General features: G+C 33.9%; 4 protein-coding genes across 4 annotated transcripts; all 4 read right to left on the reverse strand.

Annotated features, from left to right (window-relative positions):
* Window positions 1–2429: 2429 nt before the first annotated feature.
* On the reverse strand, window positions 2430–5841 carry LOTGIDRAFT_155846 (hypothetical protein; the record flags this gene model as incomplete). The annotated part of the gene is made up of 6 exons (XM_009068358.1): window positions 2430–2635; window positions 2969–3133; window positions 3351–3464; window positions 4631–4822; window positions 5261–5377; window positions 5787–5841. The coding sequence occupies 6 exons, from the start codon at window positions 5839–5841 to the stop codon at window positions 2430–2432; spliced, it is 849 nt and encodes a 282-aa protein (XP_009066606.1).
* A 733-nt stretch (window positions 5842–6574) lies between these two features.
* On the reverse strand, window positions 6575–8674 carry LOTGIDRAFT_229826 (hypothetical protein). The gene is made up of 4 exons (XM_009068359.1): window positions 8651–8674; window positions 8137–8339; window positions 7583–7893; window positions 6575–7304 (listed from the first exon to the last, which is right to left on the reverse strand). The coding sequence occupies exons 2-4, from the start codon at window positions 8319–8321 to the stop codon at window positions 6760–6762; spliced, it is 1041 nt and encodes a 346-aa protein (XP_009066607.1). The 5' UTR covers window positions 8322–8339; window positions 8651–8674; the 3' UTR covers window positions 6575–6759.
* A 3904-nt stretch (window positions 8675–12578) lies between these two features.
* On the reverse strand, window positions 12579–17589 carry LOTGIDRAFT_155848 (hypothetical protein; the record flags this gene model as incomplete). Its single annotated transcript, XM_009068360.1, has 6 exons — window positions 12579–12772; window positions 13237–13422; window positions 13757–13924; window positions 14941–15045; window positions 15801–15992; window positions 17565–17589. The coding sequence occupies 6 exons, from the start codon at window positions 17587–17589 to the stop codon at window positions 12579–12581; spliced, it is 870 nt and encodes a 289-aa protein (XP_009066608.1).
* Window positions 17590–19466: 1877 nt separating this feature from the next.
* On the reverse strand, window positions 19467–20189 carry LOTGIDRAFT_155849 (hypothetical protein; the record flags this gene model as incomplete). Its single annotated transcript, XM_009068361.1, has 1 exon — window positions 19467–20189. One exon carries the CDS (start codon window positions 20187–20189, stop codon window positions 19467–19469), a length of 723 nt encoding a protein of 240 aa, XP_009066609.1.
* Window positions 20190–20495: the final 306 nt, after the last annotated feature.

The following is a 20495-nucleotide window of genomic DNA, read 5'->3' on the forward strand; positions in this document are numbered from 1 at the left end:
ATCTACTGTTTCCATTCATATAATTATCCCATTCTTTTACAATACTTATTCTGTACATTTTATATAACAAACAATCTACAGTTTCCATTCATATAATTATCCCATTCTTTTACAATACTTATTCTGTACAGTTTATATAACAAACAATCTACTGTTTCCATTCATATAATTATCCCATTCTTTTACAATACTTATTCTGTACATTTTATATGACAAACAATCTACAGTTTCCATTCATATAATTATCCCATTCTTTTACAAGACTTATTCTGTACAGCTTATATAACAAAAAATCTACTGTTTCCATTCATATAATTATCCCATTCTTTTACAATACTTATTCTGTACATTTTATATGACAAACAATCTACTAGTTTCCATTCATATAATTATCCCATTCTTTTACAATACTTATTCTGTACATTTTATATGACAAACAATCTACAGTTTCCATTCATATAATTATCCCATTCTTTTACAATACTTATTCTGTACATTTTTATGACAAACAATCTACAGTTTCCATTCATATAATTATCCCATTCTTTTACAATACTTATTCTGTACAGTTTATATAACAACCAATCTACTGTTTCCATTCATATAATTATCCCATTCTTTTATAATACTTTGTCTGTATATTTTATATAACAAACAATCTACAGTTTCCATTCATATAATTATCCCATTCTTTTATAATACTTTGTCTGTACATTTTATATAACAAACAATCTACAGTTTCCATTCATATAATTATCCCATTCTTTTATAATACTTATTCTGTACATTTTACATAACAAACAATCTACAGTTTCCATTCATATAATTATCCCATTCTTTTACAATACTTATACTGTACATTTTATATAACAAACAATCTACTATTTCCATTCATATAATCATCCCATTCTTTTATAATACTTATTCTGCACATTTTATATAACAAAAAATCTACAGTTTCCATTCATATAATTATCCCATTCTTTTACAATACTTATTCTGTACATTTTATATGACAAACAATCTACAGTTTCCATTCATATAATTATCCCATTCTTTTACAAGACTCATTCTGTACAGCTTATATAACAAAAAATCTACTATTTCCATTCATATAATTATCCCATTCTTTAATAATACTTATTCTGTACATTTTATATGACAAACAATCTACAGTTTCCATTCATATAATTATCCCATTCTTTTACAATACTTATTCTGTACATTTTATATGACAAACAATCTACAGTTTCCATTCATATAATTATCCCATTCTTTTACAATACTTATTCTGTACATTTTATATGACAAACAATCTACAGTTTCCATTCATATAATTATCCCATTCTTTTACAATACTTATTCTGTACATTTTTATGACAAACAATCTACAGTTTCCATTCATATAATTATCCCATTCTTTTATATTACTTATTCTGTACAGTTTATATTACATTCTACAGCAGCTATGCTGTATATAATATTATCCTCGCATGTAGTCTGCTTAATTTAAACTTGAATTATATCTTCCTCTAGCAGCTTATGGTATTGTTACTGAATAGTTTGGGGAGGGTACCAGCTGGTTTATTCTATCAACAGTACTTAATTCCACAGTTGAATAATTTGATTTTGATGCGAAATGAGGCATCGCAATATTGTTAATATTTTTACAATTTAAACAGGTTTTGTGACACCCTTATGAATGATGCTAATTTGGTATATTTTGAAACACAGACAGGCTGATGACTCTGCTGATGGACACCAGTTTTGTAAATAGATTACATTCCTTACTTACTCCAACATTAAAAATTTAATGAATTTGAGCTCCATTATGATGATCCTTACAGCAGGATAGAGCATGTTGAACCTTCCAGAATGCCTGACGTCACTCAGCGTTATTATCATTTTCCCATCTATACCACCAATGGAGTATGTAGTAAAGTGCCTTAAAGAAGTATTTCTGAAATAATGTTTTAAAATCTTGCCTATAAATTAGAAACAAGTACTTTCTTTAAAAGCTTCCTTGTAATAGTTATATCTGATTGAAGATTGTTACTAGATTTTAATATTGTTTTTACTCTTTAATTTAAATATAACCGCCAATGCATACATTTCCATTAAATTCAAGAAACTCAAACCAAACGAAGAGTGGCATCGGGCATTCTGGAAATAACCTACCTTTCTACCAACACCTGTCACCTGAACACATATTGGAGCTCTAATTCAATAAGTTTATGACCTTGGACTCAGGAATTGAAACTAAAAAGTTGACAGTCAAAATGTTCACCAGTAGGGTCACTAGCCTATTTGTGAGTAATAGATATACCAAATAATCAGCATTAGCCACATGAAGTTAATCCTATTTAATGTCCATTCTCAAAGAACTCAAGCCGCCCACAAAGAGCTTCCAATAGGCGAAAAAGGGGAATTTACCAAAGTCGTGACAGACATCTTTTGAAAGATCCCCAAAAGGTGTTATCTTCCACTTGTTGTTGTTGGAAGATAACCCTCTTGACGGATCCCCAAAAGGTGTCTACCACTTTCTCTTGTGGGAGAATTGCTCTCTTAAAACAACCCCAGTAGCTGTTATCTACGATTTCTTCCACATGAAAGTAGTAAGAAACTCCATAGTACACTGAAATACATCAAATAATGATATTGTGAAAATAGGAGGCTACACCAAAACTTTGGTCTGCTTAGCGGAAGATCTAAGCATAAATGCTAAGCCCATGATTTTGTAAATGTGTGACCATCTCCCCACCATCAGACATGCAGACTGGTATTGGAACTGGTCATGGTGACAAACGAATCACTTCTGGCAAAATCTTAGGAAAACAAATGGGAATGGGAATCTATAGGCTAGCTATAGACTAAAGGTTATAGAATTGAAATTCTGAAGTAAAAGCTTAGAGTGACTTGTTTTCTATGCCCCAGCTTTACTCTGGAGGGACAACTACTAAATACTTACCAATACATCCAAGGAGTAATCCAGCGAATACTACTTTAATCAGCCATTTAATCAGTGATTTTACTTTGATGGCATCGATCTCTTCTATTTCACTTGGATAATCAGAATCATCAAGATCTGAGTTTGTATAGTCTGAATCAGTATCATCTTCAGAGTAATCATAAGCTGTATAATAGAATAACAACAGCAGGATAATAATCATTACAATTTAGTGTAAAGTCATAATGGTATATCAATAACAAAGATCCTGAGAAGGCTATCAGTTTATAAAACCGGTCGTGATTTCCTCTCGACTCAAAAAATGTGAACAGACCGACGATATAATATATAGCAGAAACTGTAAAATTTTGTAAATCGGTCAACATCAAAACAGCAGTATTACCTTCCTCATCAGATGAATCTGGGACAGCAAATGATACGGATTTAGTATTTTTCTTTTGTTTAGTTGAATCAAATGTCCGAGCAGTCTTCAATATCGATGGCGCTCGTTTTCCAGCTACAATAATCAAAATTGAAATAGATTCGATTTAAGTTATTATAGTCAGCACGAGATCATGGAGTTCCTTCTCAAAGTTATTTAATAACAATAATCCTTGTTAACGGATACATGGGTTTATAATGGTAATATAATTATACTTAAAGAATTAACAATACACAGTGTGATTGATGGAAACTCTCCTACTTTTCACCCACGCAATATCAATTTTATACGCCCACATGAAATGGGGGGCGTATATTGCCGTCACCCATGTCCGTCCGTCGGTCGGTCCGTCCGTCCACAATTGCTCGTAAACACTCTACAAGACACAATTCTTGATTTTGACAAAACTTGGTATTAGTGTTCGTAATCACCCAAGGATGAACCCTATTGAAAATCAGAAGAATCGAAAAATATTTAGTATAAGTTATTGCCCTGGTTTTTGAAAACGCGTTCAATTTTCAGCTCGTAAACACTCTAGAAGGCACAATTCTTGATGGATTTTAACGAAACTTTGCATGAGTGTTCGTAATCACCCAAGGATGAACCCTATTGACAATCAGAAGTATCGAAAAATATTTAATATGAGTTATTGCCCTTGTTCTTGAAAACGCGTTCAATTTTTAGCTCGTAATCGCTATAGAAGGCACAATTCTTGACGGATTTTGATGAAACTTGGTGTGAATGTTCGGAATCACCCAAGGATAACCCGATTGAAAATCAGAAGAATTGAAAAATATTTAGTATGAGTTATTGTCCTTGTTCTTGAAAGGCTTTCAAATTTAGCTCTTAAACACTAAAAGACATGATTCTTGTAGGATTTTGACAAAACTTGGTTTTTAATTATTCAGTCCCGCGCTGAAGATTGAATATTTGAGTTTTCACGAGCTAAAAATTTTCAAGAACAAGGGCAATAACTCATACTCATTATTATTCAGTATCGACCTTAAGAGTTCAAAAGAAGTGTATGACTGAAGGTTGAATATTTCATACTGCTGATTGTGACTATACTGCTAAATATTTTTATTCAAAATCAAAGCTGCCAGTGGGTGTATATTACCTTGCCTGGCAAGCTATCTTTAAGTTACGTTTTAGACTAGCCGAACAACATCGGACTGAATGGTAAACGGTTTCGTCTATAGAACCTAGCTGGTGATAGCATGGACATAAATATTTATACTTACTCCATTGTGCATTATCTTTTTCTGTACCGATAATCTCTGAAAATGTTTTACCCCCACCGAAGATCTTTTCTTGTGGAAAGGTAGTTTTTAACACTCCATGGTTCCATTTGAATGTTCCATTTACGAATGCAGTTTCCTTGGTTTTGCCAGCATATTGTTGTTGCGAACCTATCTTATCTAACATAAGATGATCTAAAATATAAAACAAAAAATAGATGTCAAGCTCAATCTGGATATCTCGTTTCTTGTTTTACTATAGAAGTTACTTCATTCAAACTTTGATTTGACGGGGATCTTCATTAAATCGTCTTTTGTGAATTTGACACATAGACATGAAGAACAAAACGTTGTCATAATAAATTCTAACCAGTTAAAACATTCATATTTGCATTTTAATCATTGGTTGATGCTTTGCTGTGCTGATAACTTAATTAGATATTGGCAATATTGTCCATTTTAGAAAAAAATTTCTATTGGCATTTTACTAGTGTATGAATTCACAGCCCGAGTTCCAAGATCAACAAGAACTATTGAAATATCTTGCATCATGGATAAATGTTTCTAATTCAGAGTCTGTACAATGCAAAGAATAAAAAAATAAATAAATAAATAAATAAAAAATAACAATACCTTCTTTTCCCAGAGCAGGAAAAGTTGGTTTTCGAGACAATTGTCTTTTAGCTGTAGATCTATAATAGGCTGTAGGTTGTGATAGGAGTTTCTGTTGAGTATTACCCCCCTCTTCATCTGACATTGAAAAACAAAAATAATTTGATTTATTCCATATTCCATATAAGGTGCCCACACCACACCCCCATTTGTCATATTTCCTGGTTAATGATACCATGTCAATACCCGTATTCGTGATACGATGCACAATGCGTACCGTACTGCAGCCCAGTACATCTTTTGAAATAAGTTGTTAGTAGTATAGATAAGCTCTTGACCAATTGAATTAATCGTAGAATTATTGGTCTGCTACCAGAGATATTCTGAACATCTGTCTTATACCAGCCTTAGCAACAATAGATCTACACTAGGCGAAAGTTTACTGTAAAAATCTCGTTTATTTTCCGTTAGTTTTTCCTGAAACTTGTATCATGTATTGAAATAAAGACGACTCAATAATTGTTTCTTATATAATTTAAATACTTACCAGTTTTTTCCATAGTTGTAGGCCAACTTGGTGACTGCCAAACTTGGTCCGCCATTTCTATTATTGATGAAGTAACAGAGCTTGCTATTGTGACGTAACGTCAAAACGTCGTTTTAATGTCAAAGCCCTATTAGCCTTATTTGCATTTGCTTATTGTTAGTAATATTGTCAATTATATTACAGGTTTTATGGTATGAAACAATTGTATTAAAGAGGCATTATGCAAAATTTCCACAATCGAAAAGTTGTAAATAATACCTCTAGCCTATTTTATTCTAAAGTATGCTATTTTTGTCTATGTATCTAATCTAATGTAACAAACTAAATTTGTTTTAAAAACAGAGAGTACTAATTGTTAATAAATCAGTTTGGATAAGTTTTGGTGTTTTATAATGACTGGATATTAGTTGTAACCTTAGGAAATACTTCTGGGAATTTAGCTATTATTTAATATTTCAGGAACTTAATATGTTCTCTTCTTGTGACCATGGCCAGTGCTTTTATAGGAGGGTATCTTCTATAACAATATCATGTGTGACATGTTCACATGCTATAGCCTACTTTATAACCAAAGCATTATGAAAAATGAATATTGAATTTGGTGATGATCATAATATTTTTTCATTAATTTATAGTATTTCACTTGGCTTGGAGGGTTCCTTCGGCAAGACTCTTGTTAATACCCACTACACAGGCTATATTCTTGACAGACTAATTTCAATGCTGATAAATAAGGTCTTTATATAATGAGAATAAACAAAACAAAACGAAAACAAAACAAAGTAAATGTTGTAAATATTTTTACTGTGAAGACAGAGAGTAGTCGTTCTATGAAATAAATAGTACAGTGACTTTAATACATTTCATTAAATAGTATATTTAACATGCGAAAATATAAATTATTAACACAATATATTGGCATACATGGGAAAGGGACAATAAAATATTACAATCTTTAATAAGTGATAGGCGATTACTTCTGTTTTGTAAAACCATCTAATTCCACATAAATTTCTCTCAACCACCCAGCATATTCAGCAGATTGGTCTAAACGTTCTAATAAAGGACAATTTGGTAGGTAAATACCAGAGGGATCTTGAAATGATACCATATTATCAGCTATTTTCTGCGCCATGATTTTATACTTCTCATTTCCTGTAGCTCTGGCAACAAGAGCAGCACCATAACCTACTTTATGTGTTTTATAATATTTATATATATTAGGATGGCAGGTATCGGCAAAATCCAAAATAGCACAAGCTGTATTTAAGAAATGTTTTTGTGCTGTAGCTAGATACAGTTTTTGAAGAAATATTGCTGGGAAACCAAGCTGGTAATATCTGTTATCTGCTTCTGTTCTGACAACAGAGAAAAAAGTTCTATCCTCTGCTGAGTAACCTTCTGCCACCAGCTCTCCTGTTGAAGAATCCATTTTCATGAGGAATTCCTTATCAAGATTAGGCTGTTTAGCCACAAACTGACACAGAATTTCACCGGCTGCTTTTGCTCTTTCCCAATCTGAAATAATATAATACAGTATATTATCATGTCAAGATATAATACCTGTAGAACTAACTTATTTTCTGTCTTTTTAAGTGTATCGGGGATTCGCACTGTTTGCGCTATATTTCGATTCTTGCATAACGTTTTTTTTTGGCCCCTGTTATTCCTCAGATTATGTCGTTGAGTTTTGGGGCTACAAAATAATTTGGCCTACCAATAAGTTTAAAACGACAGATGGTATAAATATTTCCAAATACTCTTTCAGAATTAACAATTAAGAATTCAAGTCTTACCACCAACAGTTAATGCAGTATATCCCAGATGGGCTGTCATAAAGGCGCACATAGACTGGTCAATCCCTTCGCCACCTTTACTGCTATCGTAAGCCTCTCTCCATAAAAATCCACCACGAACTGGGTGAAAGAAAGTTTTAACATAATCATACGCTGGTCTTGAAATATCAAATCTTGCCGCTCTTTGTGACGCAACTACCATCCATCCATTTACGTAAGGCCAGTTATAAGCAAGGAGCCAGAGCGATGTTTTACGCTGCCATCCAGTTTTACTTCTATCAGATTCAAAATCACCATTTGGAGCCAGAAACCTACAAGTGATGTGCACAAAATCAAAGTTTCGCGAGAAGAAAACTGACATGGCAACATCATAGAATGACAAAAATACATCCGATTAGCCAAGCAGTTGTAGAGACTGTTGTTGTGAAACCAGTACTCTTGCGGAGAAGACAAACTCTATAAACAAGTTTATCAAAACTTGTGCAACGAACAATCTAGGCTTTTGTCCAAAAAAGCTATATGCATTTTAAGGTAAATTTGTTCTTTTTCCCAACCTTTCTTTGATATCGTCTAAAACTTTATTACAGAGAGCTTCTTGCCCACTCAATAGCAGTTGATTTGGTAGTTTATAGATAGCAGATATTTCATTCTTTGTGTCTTCTTCTGGTTGTTGACCTTTCTCGTTTAATCTTCCAGCTAGAAATTTCACAGCTTTTAAACTGGATTCCAGATATTCCATTGTTTCGGTCTAAATCTTCTAAAATTGAAAGTTGAAAAGTTATAGGTTTGCGTTCCATTTCGTTACCACTTTGATTTCTCTATTCTATTTTACTCTCTATGTTAGGTTCCATATCTGTTAGCACTCGGCTTTCCTAGTCTTTTCTCTCCGCTTCCATGTTAACCTCCATGATCCTGCTTCTGCATAATGCATTCTAAATAACTAAATAATCTGCACAATCATGACTATGTGTTTGGATTCCGTTGGAGGATATCAACTGAAGACTACCTTTACTAGTAATATAGAATTGGGCTTGACAGATTCTCAGATTGAAGTATATGTATACTTACGAAGTATATTTTCAGTCCGCCTCGTTGTAAAGTTGATAATAAAGACCTTGAGTATATCATTTATCAGTGACCTGATATTATAATCTTGACTGTAGTATTGGCCAACTCTCTTATCTTATCACTATAGTGTGTGTGTATCAATGTTTTCCTCTTAACATAACTTTCCAATTGGTGGCAAATTAGGCCGATTACCTAAATTTGGTAACGCAGATCATTATTTTTCAAAATGTAGAAAGTCTAGCAGTCTAGAAAATCATGATACTACTCTTTCTTCCATACCTTTAGGCTCTGATAAAGGTTGACCTGGCAAACAGGCACCAGGGAATTATAATATAGGCTAATATATGCATATATCTCCCCTCATGTTTGGCTCATTTGATGTTAACACAATTATTAACATTACAAATGACGTAAACAAAATGATATAAAACAAGTACAAAATTATAATAATAATAAAACTAAATTACACCTGATTATACTAAACAAGTCCATAAACATAAAGATGGGGGAACAACACCGCCACTGCACATACTGAACTATTTTAAAACAAGACAGTATTTGAATACATGAAATTGAATAATTAAACAATTGTTAATTATGGGTATGTTTTTATTTTCTTTTTTTTGAGTTGCTATCCGTAACAGCACTAATTCCTATTGATGCTGTCAAGTATTGATCTTACAATGTTGAATCCATTTGATGTATTATGTCACTTAAGATGATAAGCCCACAAATTTTCAAAATCCTATTCCCACGTCGCATACGTCCATTGATAATGATTATGACCAAAATTATCTTACTCTCTCAATTGCTGTGGGTATTGAACGGGACAACAAAGAGTATTGAGCCTTCATTATGGTGAATATCAAGTCCTATTGGTCTAGCTGTATTTATTGTCATAATCCAAAGGAAAATGAATCTTCTGTGTATACAGACTTTATTGAAGAAGTGAAGTTTTGTGAATCTACTCAGAAATATGACGTTAAGCTACCATTTAAAGAATGCTATCCAGTATTACCAGATGGATACTCAGAGTCCTATCGACGTTTTGGTTCATTATTACATCGACCGATAAACAATAAACAAGAAATCCTGGAAGAAAACAATAGAATTAAAGAAGTGGGCCTAACTCTATGGCCTAGCTTAAACGACTGTTTATATGCAGGCCCTTCCTTTAATCTACTTATATTTTACATTTAATTCGGTTTAGAATGAAGTGTATTGTAGTAAACGAGATATCCAGAAAGCTTTTCTAAACATTTCCATAGCTCCAAAACACAGAGACTTTTATGGGTAGATAATGCTTTTAGTGAAGATCCAGTTATCCAGACTATGATATCCCAATCTAAATGCTACCATTCGTCACCATTTATAATCTAAATATTCAGAGGATTCCAACTTTGTAAAAAGCCTTTGAAAGTCTTTGTATGTTGATGATTTCGCATCAGTGTCAAATAATGTTCGGTATAATACGTTTGATTTGTGTAGGAAAGTTAGATGGAGTTTATTTAATGGTGGTTTTAACATGAGAAAGTTGTTTGATTGAAAATAATAACTTTTACTGAATGTGAGAAGATTAAAATTCCAGTTGTTTTGTTCAAGATTGGTTTTCAGTCAATATGTAAGAAAGGTCTACATTGAGATGATCCAGTAGATGACAAGTTTTGTGACTATTGCAATGAACAGTAGCTTTAAGATGTTTCATTCAGAAATCTTTTTCCACACATATAATAATAATAATAACAATTAATAATAATAATAATAATAAAAATTCTTAGAAATCTACAGTTTCTATGTACACAATGATCCCATTCTTGTACAATACTTATTCTGTACAATTTATATGACAAACAATTTACAGTATCCATTTTTACAATTATCCCATTCTTTTACAATACTTATTCTGTACAGTTTATATAACAAACAATCTAATGTTTCTATGTATATAATTATCCCATTCTTTTACAATACTTATTCTGTACATTTTATATAACAAACAATCTACTGTTTCCATTCATATAATTATCCCATTCTTTTACCATTCTTCTTCTGTACATTTTCTATAACAAACAATCTACTGTTTCCATTCATATAATTATCCCATTCTTTTATAATACTTATTCTGTACATTTTATATAACAAACAATCTACAGTTTCCATTCATATAATTATCCCATTCTTTTACAAGACTTATTCTGTACATTTTATATAACAAACAATCTACAGTTTCCATTCATAAAATTATCCCATTCTTTTATAATACTTATTCTGTACATTTTATATAAAAACAATCTACAGTTTCCATTCATATAATTATCCCATTCTTTTACAAGACTTATTCTGTACAGTTTATATAACAAACAATCTACTGTTTCCATTCATATAATTATCCCATTCTTTTACAATACTTATTCTGTACATTTTATATAACAAACAATCTACTGTTTCCATTCATATAATTATCCCATTCTTTTATAATACTTTGTCTGTACATTTTATATAACAAACAATCTACAGTTTCCATTCATATAATTATCCCATTCTTTTACAAGACTTATTCTGTACAGTTTATATAACAAACAATCTACTGTTTCCATTCATATAATTATCCCATTCTTTTACAATACTTATTCTGTACATTTTATATAACAAACAATCTACTGTTTCCATTCATACAATTATCCCATTCTTTTACAATACTTATTCTGTACATTTTATATAACAAACAATCTACTGTTTCCATTCATATAATTATCCCATTCTTTTACAATACTTCTTCTGTAAATTTTATATAACAAACAATCTACTGTTTCCATTCATATAATTATCCCATTCTTTTATAATACTTTGTCTGTACATTTTATATAACAAACAATCTACAGTTTCCATTCACATAATTATCCCATTCTTTTATAATACTTTGTCTGTACATTTTATATAACAAACAATCTACAGTTTCCATTCATATAATTATCCCATTCTTTTACAATACTTCTTCTGTACATTTTATATAACAAACAATCTACTGTTTCCATTCATATAATTATCCCATTCTTTTATAATACTTTGTCTCTACATTTTATATAACAAACAATCTACAGTTTCCATTCATATAATTATCCCATTCTTTTATAATACTTATTCTGTACATTTTACATAACAAACAATCTACAGTTTCCAGTCATAAAATTATCCCATTTTTTTATAATACTTATTCTGTACAGTTTATATTACAAACAATCTACAGTTTCCATTCATATAATTATCCCATTCTTACAATACTTATTCTGTACAGTTTATATTACAAACAATCTACAGTTTCCATTCATAAAATTATCCCATTTTTTTATAATACTTATTCTGTACAGTTTATATAACAAACAATCTACAGTTTCCATTCATATAATTATCCCATTCTTTTATATTACTTATTCTGTACAGTTTATATAACAAACAATCTACTGTTTCCATTCACATAATTATCCCATTCTTTTACAATACTTATTCTGTACAGTTTATATAACAAACAATCTACTGTTTCCATTCATATAATTATCCCATTCTTTTATATTACTTATTCTGTACAGTTTATATTACATTCTACAGCAGCTATGCTGTATATAATATTATCCTCGCATGTAGTCTGCTTAATTTAAACTTGAATTATATCTTCCTCTAGCAGCTTATGGTATTGTTACTGAATAGTTTGGGGAGGGTACCAGCTGGTTTATTCTATCAACAGTACTTAATTCCACAGTTGAATAATTTGATTTTGATGCGAAATGAGGCATCGCAATATTGTTAATATTTTTACAATTTAAACAGGTTTTGTGACACCCTTATTAATGATGCTAATTTGGTATATTTTAAAACACACTAATGACTCTGCTGATGGACACCAGTTTTGTAAATAGATTACATTCCTTACTTACTCCAACATTAAAAATTTAATGAATTTGAGCTCCATTATGATGATCCTTACAGCAGGATAGAGCATGTTGAACCTTCCAGAATGCCTGACGTCACTCAGCGTTATTATCATTTTCCCATCTATACCACCAATGGAGTATGTAGTAAAGTGCCTTAAAGAAGTATTTCTGAAATAATGTTTTAAAATCTTGCCTATAAATTAGAAACAAGTACTTTCTTTAAAAGCTTCCTTGTAATAGTTATATCTGATTGAAGATTGTTACTAGATTTTAATATTGTTTTTACTCTTTAATTTAAATATAACCGCCAATGCATACATTTCCATTAAATTCAAGAAACTCAAACCAAACGAAGAGTGGCATCGGGCATTCTGGAAATAACCTACCTTTCTACCAACACCTGTCACCTGAACACATATTGGAGCTTTAATTCAATAAGTTTATGACCTTGGACTCAGGAATTGAAACTAAAAAGTTGACAGTCAAAATGTTCACCAGTAGGGTCACTAGCCTATTTGTGAGTAATAGATATTCCAAATAATCAGCATTAGCCACATGAAGTTAATCCTATATCATGTCCATTCTCAAAGAAGTCAAGCCGCCCACAAAGAGCTTCCAATGGGCGAAAAAGGGGAATTTACCAAAATCGTGACAGACCTCTTTTGAAAGATCCCCAAAAGGTGTTATCTACCACTTGTTGTTGTTGGAAGATAACCCTCTTGACGGATCCCCAAAAGGTGTCTACCACTTTTTCTTGTGGGAGAATTGCTCTCTTAAAACAACCCCAGTAGCTGTTATCTACGATTTCTTCCACATGAAAGTAGTAAGAAACTCCATAGTACACTGAAATACATCAAATAATGATATTGTGAAAATAGGAGGCTACACCAAAACTTTGGTCTGCTTAGCGGAAGATCTAAGCATAAATGCCAAGCCCATGATTTTGTAAATGTGTGACCATCTCCCCACCATTAGACATGCAGACTGGTATTGGAACTGGTTATGGTGATATTGTCCATACGAATCACCTCTGACGAAATCTTAGGAAAACAAAAGGGAATCTATAGGCTATCTATAGATTAAAGGTTATAGAATTGAAATTCTGAAGTAAAAGCCTAGAGTGACTTGTTTTCTATGCCCCAGCTTTACTCTGGAGGAACAACTACTAAATACTTACCAATACATCCAAGGAGTAATCCAGCGAATACTACTTTAATCAGCCATTTAATCAGTGATTTTACTTTGATGGCATCTTCGATCTCTTCTATTTCACTTGGAGAGGCAGAATCATCAAGATCTGAGTTTGTATAGTCTGAATCAGTATCATCTTCAGAGTAATCATAAGCTGTATAATAGAATAACAACAGCAGGATAATAATCATTACAATTTAGTGTAAAGTCATAATGGTATATCAATAACAAAGATCCTGAGAAGGCTATCAGTTTATAAAACCGCCCGTGATTTCCTCTCGACTCAATAGTGGATATTTTGTTACACGAACCAAATCTTGATGCACCATCAGCCATTTTGTTTGAATATACATGCATACTAAGTTTCATGGAGATCGGATAAAATCTGTAGTCTCCATCGTGCCTACAAGGCGTTTTTAAAGTCAAGGGCAATAACTCCGAAACCGTTCATCCGAATTTTACCAATTTTGAACTGAGGTATCATCAATATATATTTGCATATACCAAGTTTCATAAAAATCAGATAAGATAGATTGCCAGGCAAGGTAACATACATCCACTACCAGCTGTCAGAAATAATAACAGTCTGTAGTGGCTTAATGAATTTTCAAATAATCTTAAAATCATCTGTAAGTCAAGGCAAAAACCTGAATCGGTTCATCAAATTATCATCAAATTCAAACATGAACAATGTCTCATCGCTGTACACACAAATGCAATGCCTCTGAAACTGGTCAACCGAGTATGACCAATTTCTAACTTGACCGCGATATCATCAATGCATATGTCACGGTAGAAACTACCAAGTTTTGTCAATATCAGATGAAAACTGTAGTCTCTATCTTGCCTACAAGTCAAACTTAACGAGTTTTTACTACGTCAAGGGCAATAGCTCTGAAACAATTCATCTGATTATTACCATATTAGAACTTGACCTAGATCTCATCAATATGTACCAAGCTTCATAAAGATATGTAAAAACTCTAGGCAATATGGTGTTTACAAAAAATGTGAACAGACGGACGGACAGGGGCGACGGCAATATACGTCCACATTTTCACATGGGAGTATAAAAACTAGTCCAATCAGATGATAATCTATAATTGAATCCATATATATAGCTGAAATTGTAAAATTATGGTAAATGGGTCAACATCAAATCAGCTTTACCTTCCTCGTCAGATGAATTTGGGACAGCAAATGATACGGATTTAGTATTTTTCTTTTGATTAGTTGAATCAAATGTCTTCAAAATCGAAGGCGCTCGTTTTCCAGCTGCAATATCAGAATTGAAATAGATTCGATTTAAGTTATTACAAGTAGTCCAGAAGTTCTCTGACAAGTTTAGATTATTAAACCTATTGGCACGAGAGTTCCTTGTTAACTGATACATGGGTGTTCAAATGGTTTTGTAAAATGTAAGTCGACATATATTTTATACTTAAAACATTAACAATACACAGTGTGATTGATGAAAACTCTCCTTTCCTTTCTCACCCACGCAATGTCATTTTTATACGCCCACATGAAATGGGGGGCGTACATTGCCGTCACCAATGTCGGTCCGTCCACAATTGCTCGTAAACACTCTACAAGACACAATTCTTGACGGATTTTGACAAAACTTGGTATGAGTGTTCGTAATCACCCAAGGATGAACCCTATTGAAAATCAGAAGAATCGAAAAATATTTAGTATGAGTTATTTCCCTTGTTCTTGAAAACGCGTTCAATATTTAGCTTGTAAACACTCTAACTCAATATTATTCAGTATTGCACTATTAAAAAGTTCAAAAGAAGTGTATGACTGAAGGTTGAATATTTCATACTGGTGATTGTTACTGTACTGCTAAATATTTTTATTCAAAAATCAAAGCTGCCAGTGGGCGTATATTACCTTGCCTGGCAAGCTATCTTTAAGTTACGTTTTAGACTAGCCGAAGAACATCGGACTGAATGGTAAACGGTTTCGTCTAAAGAACCTAGCTGGTGACGACAGCAAAAGTCATGGACATAAATATTTATACTTACTCCATTGTGCATTATCTTTTTCTGTACCGATAATCTCTGAAAATGTTTTACCCCCACCGAAGATCTTTTCTTGTGGAAAGGTAGTTTTTAACACTCCATGGTTCCATTTGAATGTTCCATTTAGGAATGCTGTTTCCTTGGTTTTGCCAGCATATTGTTGTTGCGAACCTATCTTATCTAACATAAGATGATCTAAAATATAAAACAAAAAATAGATGTCAAGCTAAATCTGGATATCTCGTTTCTTGTTGTACGAGTAGTTACTACATTAAGCATTCATGATCTGACAGAGTTCCTCATTAAATCGTTTTTTGTAACTTTGACACATTGGCATGAAGAGCATAACGTTGTCATTATAAATTCTAACCAGTTAAAACATTCATATTTGCATTTTAATCATTCATTGATGTTTGCTGTGATGATAACTGAAATAGATTCCGGTATCATTGTCCGGTTCGCACTGAAATTTTTCTTGGTCTTTTACTAGTGCTTTACACAATGTTTGATTAAAATACCACCCGATTCGCCTATTTTTAGTTGATTCTTTCAAGAAGTTGTTAGTGGCTATTACTGATTATAACATAACAAAGGCGCCTTTCCGCCTCCAGAGGTAAATGTTAGTTGATACGAACAGCTAACAAAGGCTATCACGTTAATAATAACCCACTGCTCGCAGCAGCTAACAAAGGCTAACAATAATACTGCTGCCAACAGCTAACAAAGGTTAAAATTAATACTAGAAAAATATATTCATAATTTCATGGTTATACCTAGACCCGGCATTCCTTTTGGCTCGGCGGAGTTACCAAGACATGGCTATTGTTACTAGACCTCAGGTAGTGCCTAGGTATTGTTACTAGACCTCTGGTAGTACCTGGGTATTGTTACTAGACCTCTGGTAGTACCTAGGTATTGATACTAGACCTCTAGTAGTACCTGGGTATTGTTACGAGACCTCTGGTAGTACCTGGGTATTGTTACTAGACCTCTGGTAGTGCCTGGGTATTGCTCCTAGACCTCTGATAGTACCTGGGTATTGTTACTAGACCTCTGGTAGTGCCTGGGTATTGCTACTAGACATCTGGTAGTACCTGGGTATTGTTACTAGACCTCTGGTAGTACTTGGGTATTGTTACTAGGCCTCTGGTAGTACCTGCGTATTGTTATCAGACCTCTGGTAGAACCTGGGTATTGTTACTAGACCTCTGGTAGTACCTGGGTATTGTTACTTACTAGACCTCTGGTAGTACCTGCGTATTGTTACTAGACCTCTAGTAGTACCTTGGTATTGTTACTTACTAGACCTCTGGTAGTACCTGGGTATTGTTACTAGACCTCTAGTAGTACCTGGGTATTGCTACTAGACCTCTGGTAGTACCCGGGTATTGTTACTAGACCTCTGGTAGTGCCTGGGTATTGGTACTAGACCTCTGGTAGTACCTGGGTATTGTAACTAGACCTCTGGTAGTACCTGGGTATTGTAACTAGACCTCTGGTAGTACCTGGGTATTGTAACTAGACCTCTGGTAGTACCTGGGTATTGTAACTAGACCTCTGGTAGTACCTGGGTATTGTAACTAGACCTCTGGTAGTACCTGGGTATTGTAACTAGACCTCTGGTAGTACCTGGGTATTGTTACTAGACCTCTGGTAGTACCTGCGTATTGTTACTAGACCTCTGGTAGTACCTGGGTATTGTTACTAGACCTCTGGTAGTACCTGGGTATTCTTACTAGACCTCAGGTAGTACCTGGGTATTCTTACTAGGCCACTGATAGTACCAGGGCATTGTTGCTTGGCTACTATTGCCAGCCAATTGTTACTAGGCCAGTTGTAGTACTAGGTATCATAACTAGGCCACCAATTATGCCAGGGTATTGTAACTGGGCCTCCTGTAGTATCAGGGTATTATAACTGGTCCACTGGTAGCACCGCATGGGCCACTGGTAGTACCCGAGTTATGTTACTGGGCTATTTATAGTACCAGGCTGTTGTTACTGGGCCATAAGTAGTGACAGGAAACTGTTACTAGAGACCACTGGTAGTACCTGTATAATGGTACAGCCGGGCAACCGTATCAGGTTTAGGTTGTTGGGACCGGGTTAGGTTATTGTTTACCAACTAGTACCAGTCTGCTGTTACTACGCCACTGATAGTAGGCTACCAGGGTGCTGTTACTAGACCTGTGGCAAAACCAGGCTAATGTTACAGGGCCACTAGTATAACCAGGCTACTGTTACTTGACCTGTGGCAAAACCAGGCTATTGTTACAAGGCCAGTAGTATAACCAGGCTACTGATACCGGATCTCTGATAGTACTGGGGTTTTGTTACTAGGCCATTGGCCATACCGGGGTCTTGTTTCTATCCACAGGCCATACTGGGGTCTTGTTTCTAGGCAACTGGCCATACCAGGGTCTTGTTTCTAGGCCACTGGCCATACCAGGGTCTTGTTTCTAGGCCACTGGTCCTACCAGGGTCTTGTTTCTAGGACATTGGCCAAACCTAGGTCTTGTTTAAATATAGGCCACTGGCCATACCAGGTTATTGATTCTGGGCCAATGGTTATACCAGGCTAATGTTACCGGCCACTAGTTATATACCAATTAGCTATTAGGCCTAATTGTGACTGACTCAGTGGTTTTACAAAGCTTTTTGGGGGGGTCACTGGTTCTACCAGGCTTTCGCTAGGCCGCTAGGCTGGTGTTAGGCCTACTTTTTCTGGGCCGGTGGCTTTACCAGGCATTTAATCATGGGCCACTGGTTATACCACGCTATTGTTGCTGTACATGGGGGGTACATTGTTACTTGACCGCTGAGAGTGCTGAAATTAACAATATTATAAAATATAAAATAATTGATTTAGATCGTCTAATAAATTGGGCGATGTGACTTAGGTACGATTTTGTAAAATATTTTTACCGGTACCGAACTTATTTTTGACCTGATTCTGTAAAGGTCATCAACTCGAAAATGGAGGATTATGTTCTGCCTATGATTTTATTGCCGATCGTTGAGATTATTTACGTGGAATTTTCACAAGAGAATGCCGACCAAGGTAAAGCATTTTTAATATTGGCTCTTTAAACTTTAAGATAATGATATATAGGCCTAGATCTATAATAAGGACTTTTTGCATAAGATTATTTAGGCCTGCGGCTACTATTATTAGCGATGTAATCCGAAATGTTCTGATAATTGGAACTTTTTTTTAGATAATGTCAAATCGAGGGCTTAAAGCTACAATTAGTTATGTCCAAAATTTGCATTTTTAGAAAAATGCATTTCAAATTTTAATACTTTATGTAAAATACAGTTATGAACATTTCAAAACCGTCTTTGATTATTCTGTAAGTCCTGTTTTTACAAATGTGTTAATCCTTAAAAATCATGGTTAACATCACTGTGTTGTGTGTATTTTGCATGTGAAGGACATAACAATTTGTGGAACGGTCATTATGTACACAAAATGGACATAACTATTTAAATTATAACACAAATATTTTAATTATTGAACTATATAATAACAACATAACTTTAGATCCATTATTAATTACTGGATATGGATTAACACAAAATAGCCAAGAATTTTTGTCATTCAATATCATAACAAGTGAACTAAAATTAACAGAACATTTGAATATGCGACCAGTACCTTCTGGCTAATTTATTCAGTATCGTTACCAGATCCACTTTCATCATCATCTTCACCAGAATCTGTTTGAGCAGGTTCAGGTACAGAATCTTTGGCCTGGTTGCTAGTTGGTAGTGATTTATACCACAAGTGTAATTCATTTGGAATGACTCCCTGGGTGCATAATTTTACTAAATCATTCTTTTTTGCCTTACAAATTGGAATTAAACTTTTATAAGCCTTTTGTAAAACTAAAATTGGAGGCCGGCCACGATTGAAGACATTAATACGTCTGTACTGATCTGTATATCTATGACGATATTGAATAATACCAGGTAGGTCTTTCTGGTATCTCAAACATTTGATCAACAACCAATTAACGATGTTCCCATCATGGTCTCTCTTTCTGTTCTTCATAATGCTACGGGCCAACATCTGGAAATCAAGAAAATCATCATTGTGTAGATTATTCACTTCATACGGTCGTTTGCGCCGAGCTCTGCGGAATATTGTTATCCAATCAAGCACAGTGTAAACAGGTACATGTTTCTTTTCGCACTCTATGGCAGCATGCATGCTATCAACCTCCATGTGAGAGTGACCACTCTCCAAAAAATTGTGAGTTATTGTTTTGATAGGTGTATTTTGTACAGCATACAAAAACATCGCAGCAACATTTGATTCCTGTTCTGTCCACCACATGTATCGGAATATAAAGAAACCACTTGTACAATAGGATCTAAGGATGATAGCCATTTCAGAAGACATGTTCCAATTTCATTGCTCCCCCGCCCACCGTTTATCTCTGACCAACAGTAACAGCTAGCATCATTTGGTGCTGCCTGGCTGTAAATGCATAGATTATAAATGCAGAGTTTTCGACTGTAATATAATAATGAAACTGCACTGGATGGAATTTGTAACACACTCTGTAAATTAAAAGTGGCTGACACAAATTTTGAATTTGTTGATGCTTTTGATTTATCTCCACTTTTAGATAACTGGCTTTCAGCCTTTCGCTATATATGGGACTCATACTCATTGCGAAAAGATTCTCTCTCG

Source organism: Lottia gigantea (assembly GCF_000327385.1).
Source record: "Lottia gigantea unplaced genomic scaffold LOTGIsca_9, whole genome shotgun sequence".
Classification (NCBI taxonomy): domain Eukaryota; kingdom Metazoa; phylum Mollusca; class Gastropoda; family Lottiidae; genus Lottia; species Lottia gigantea.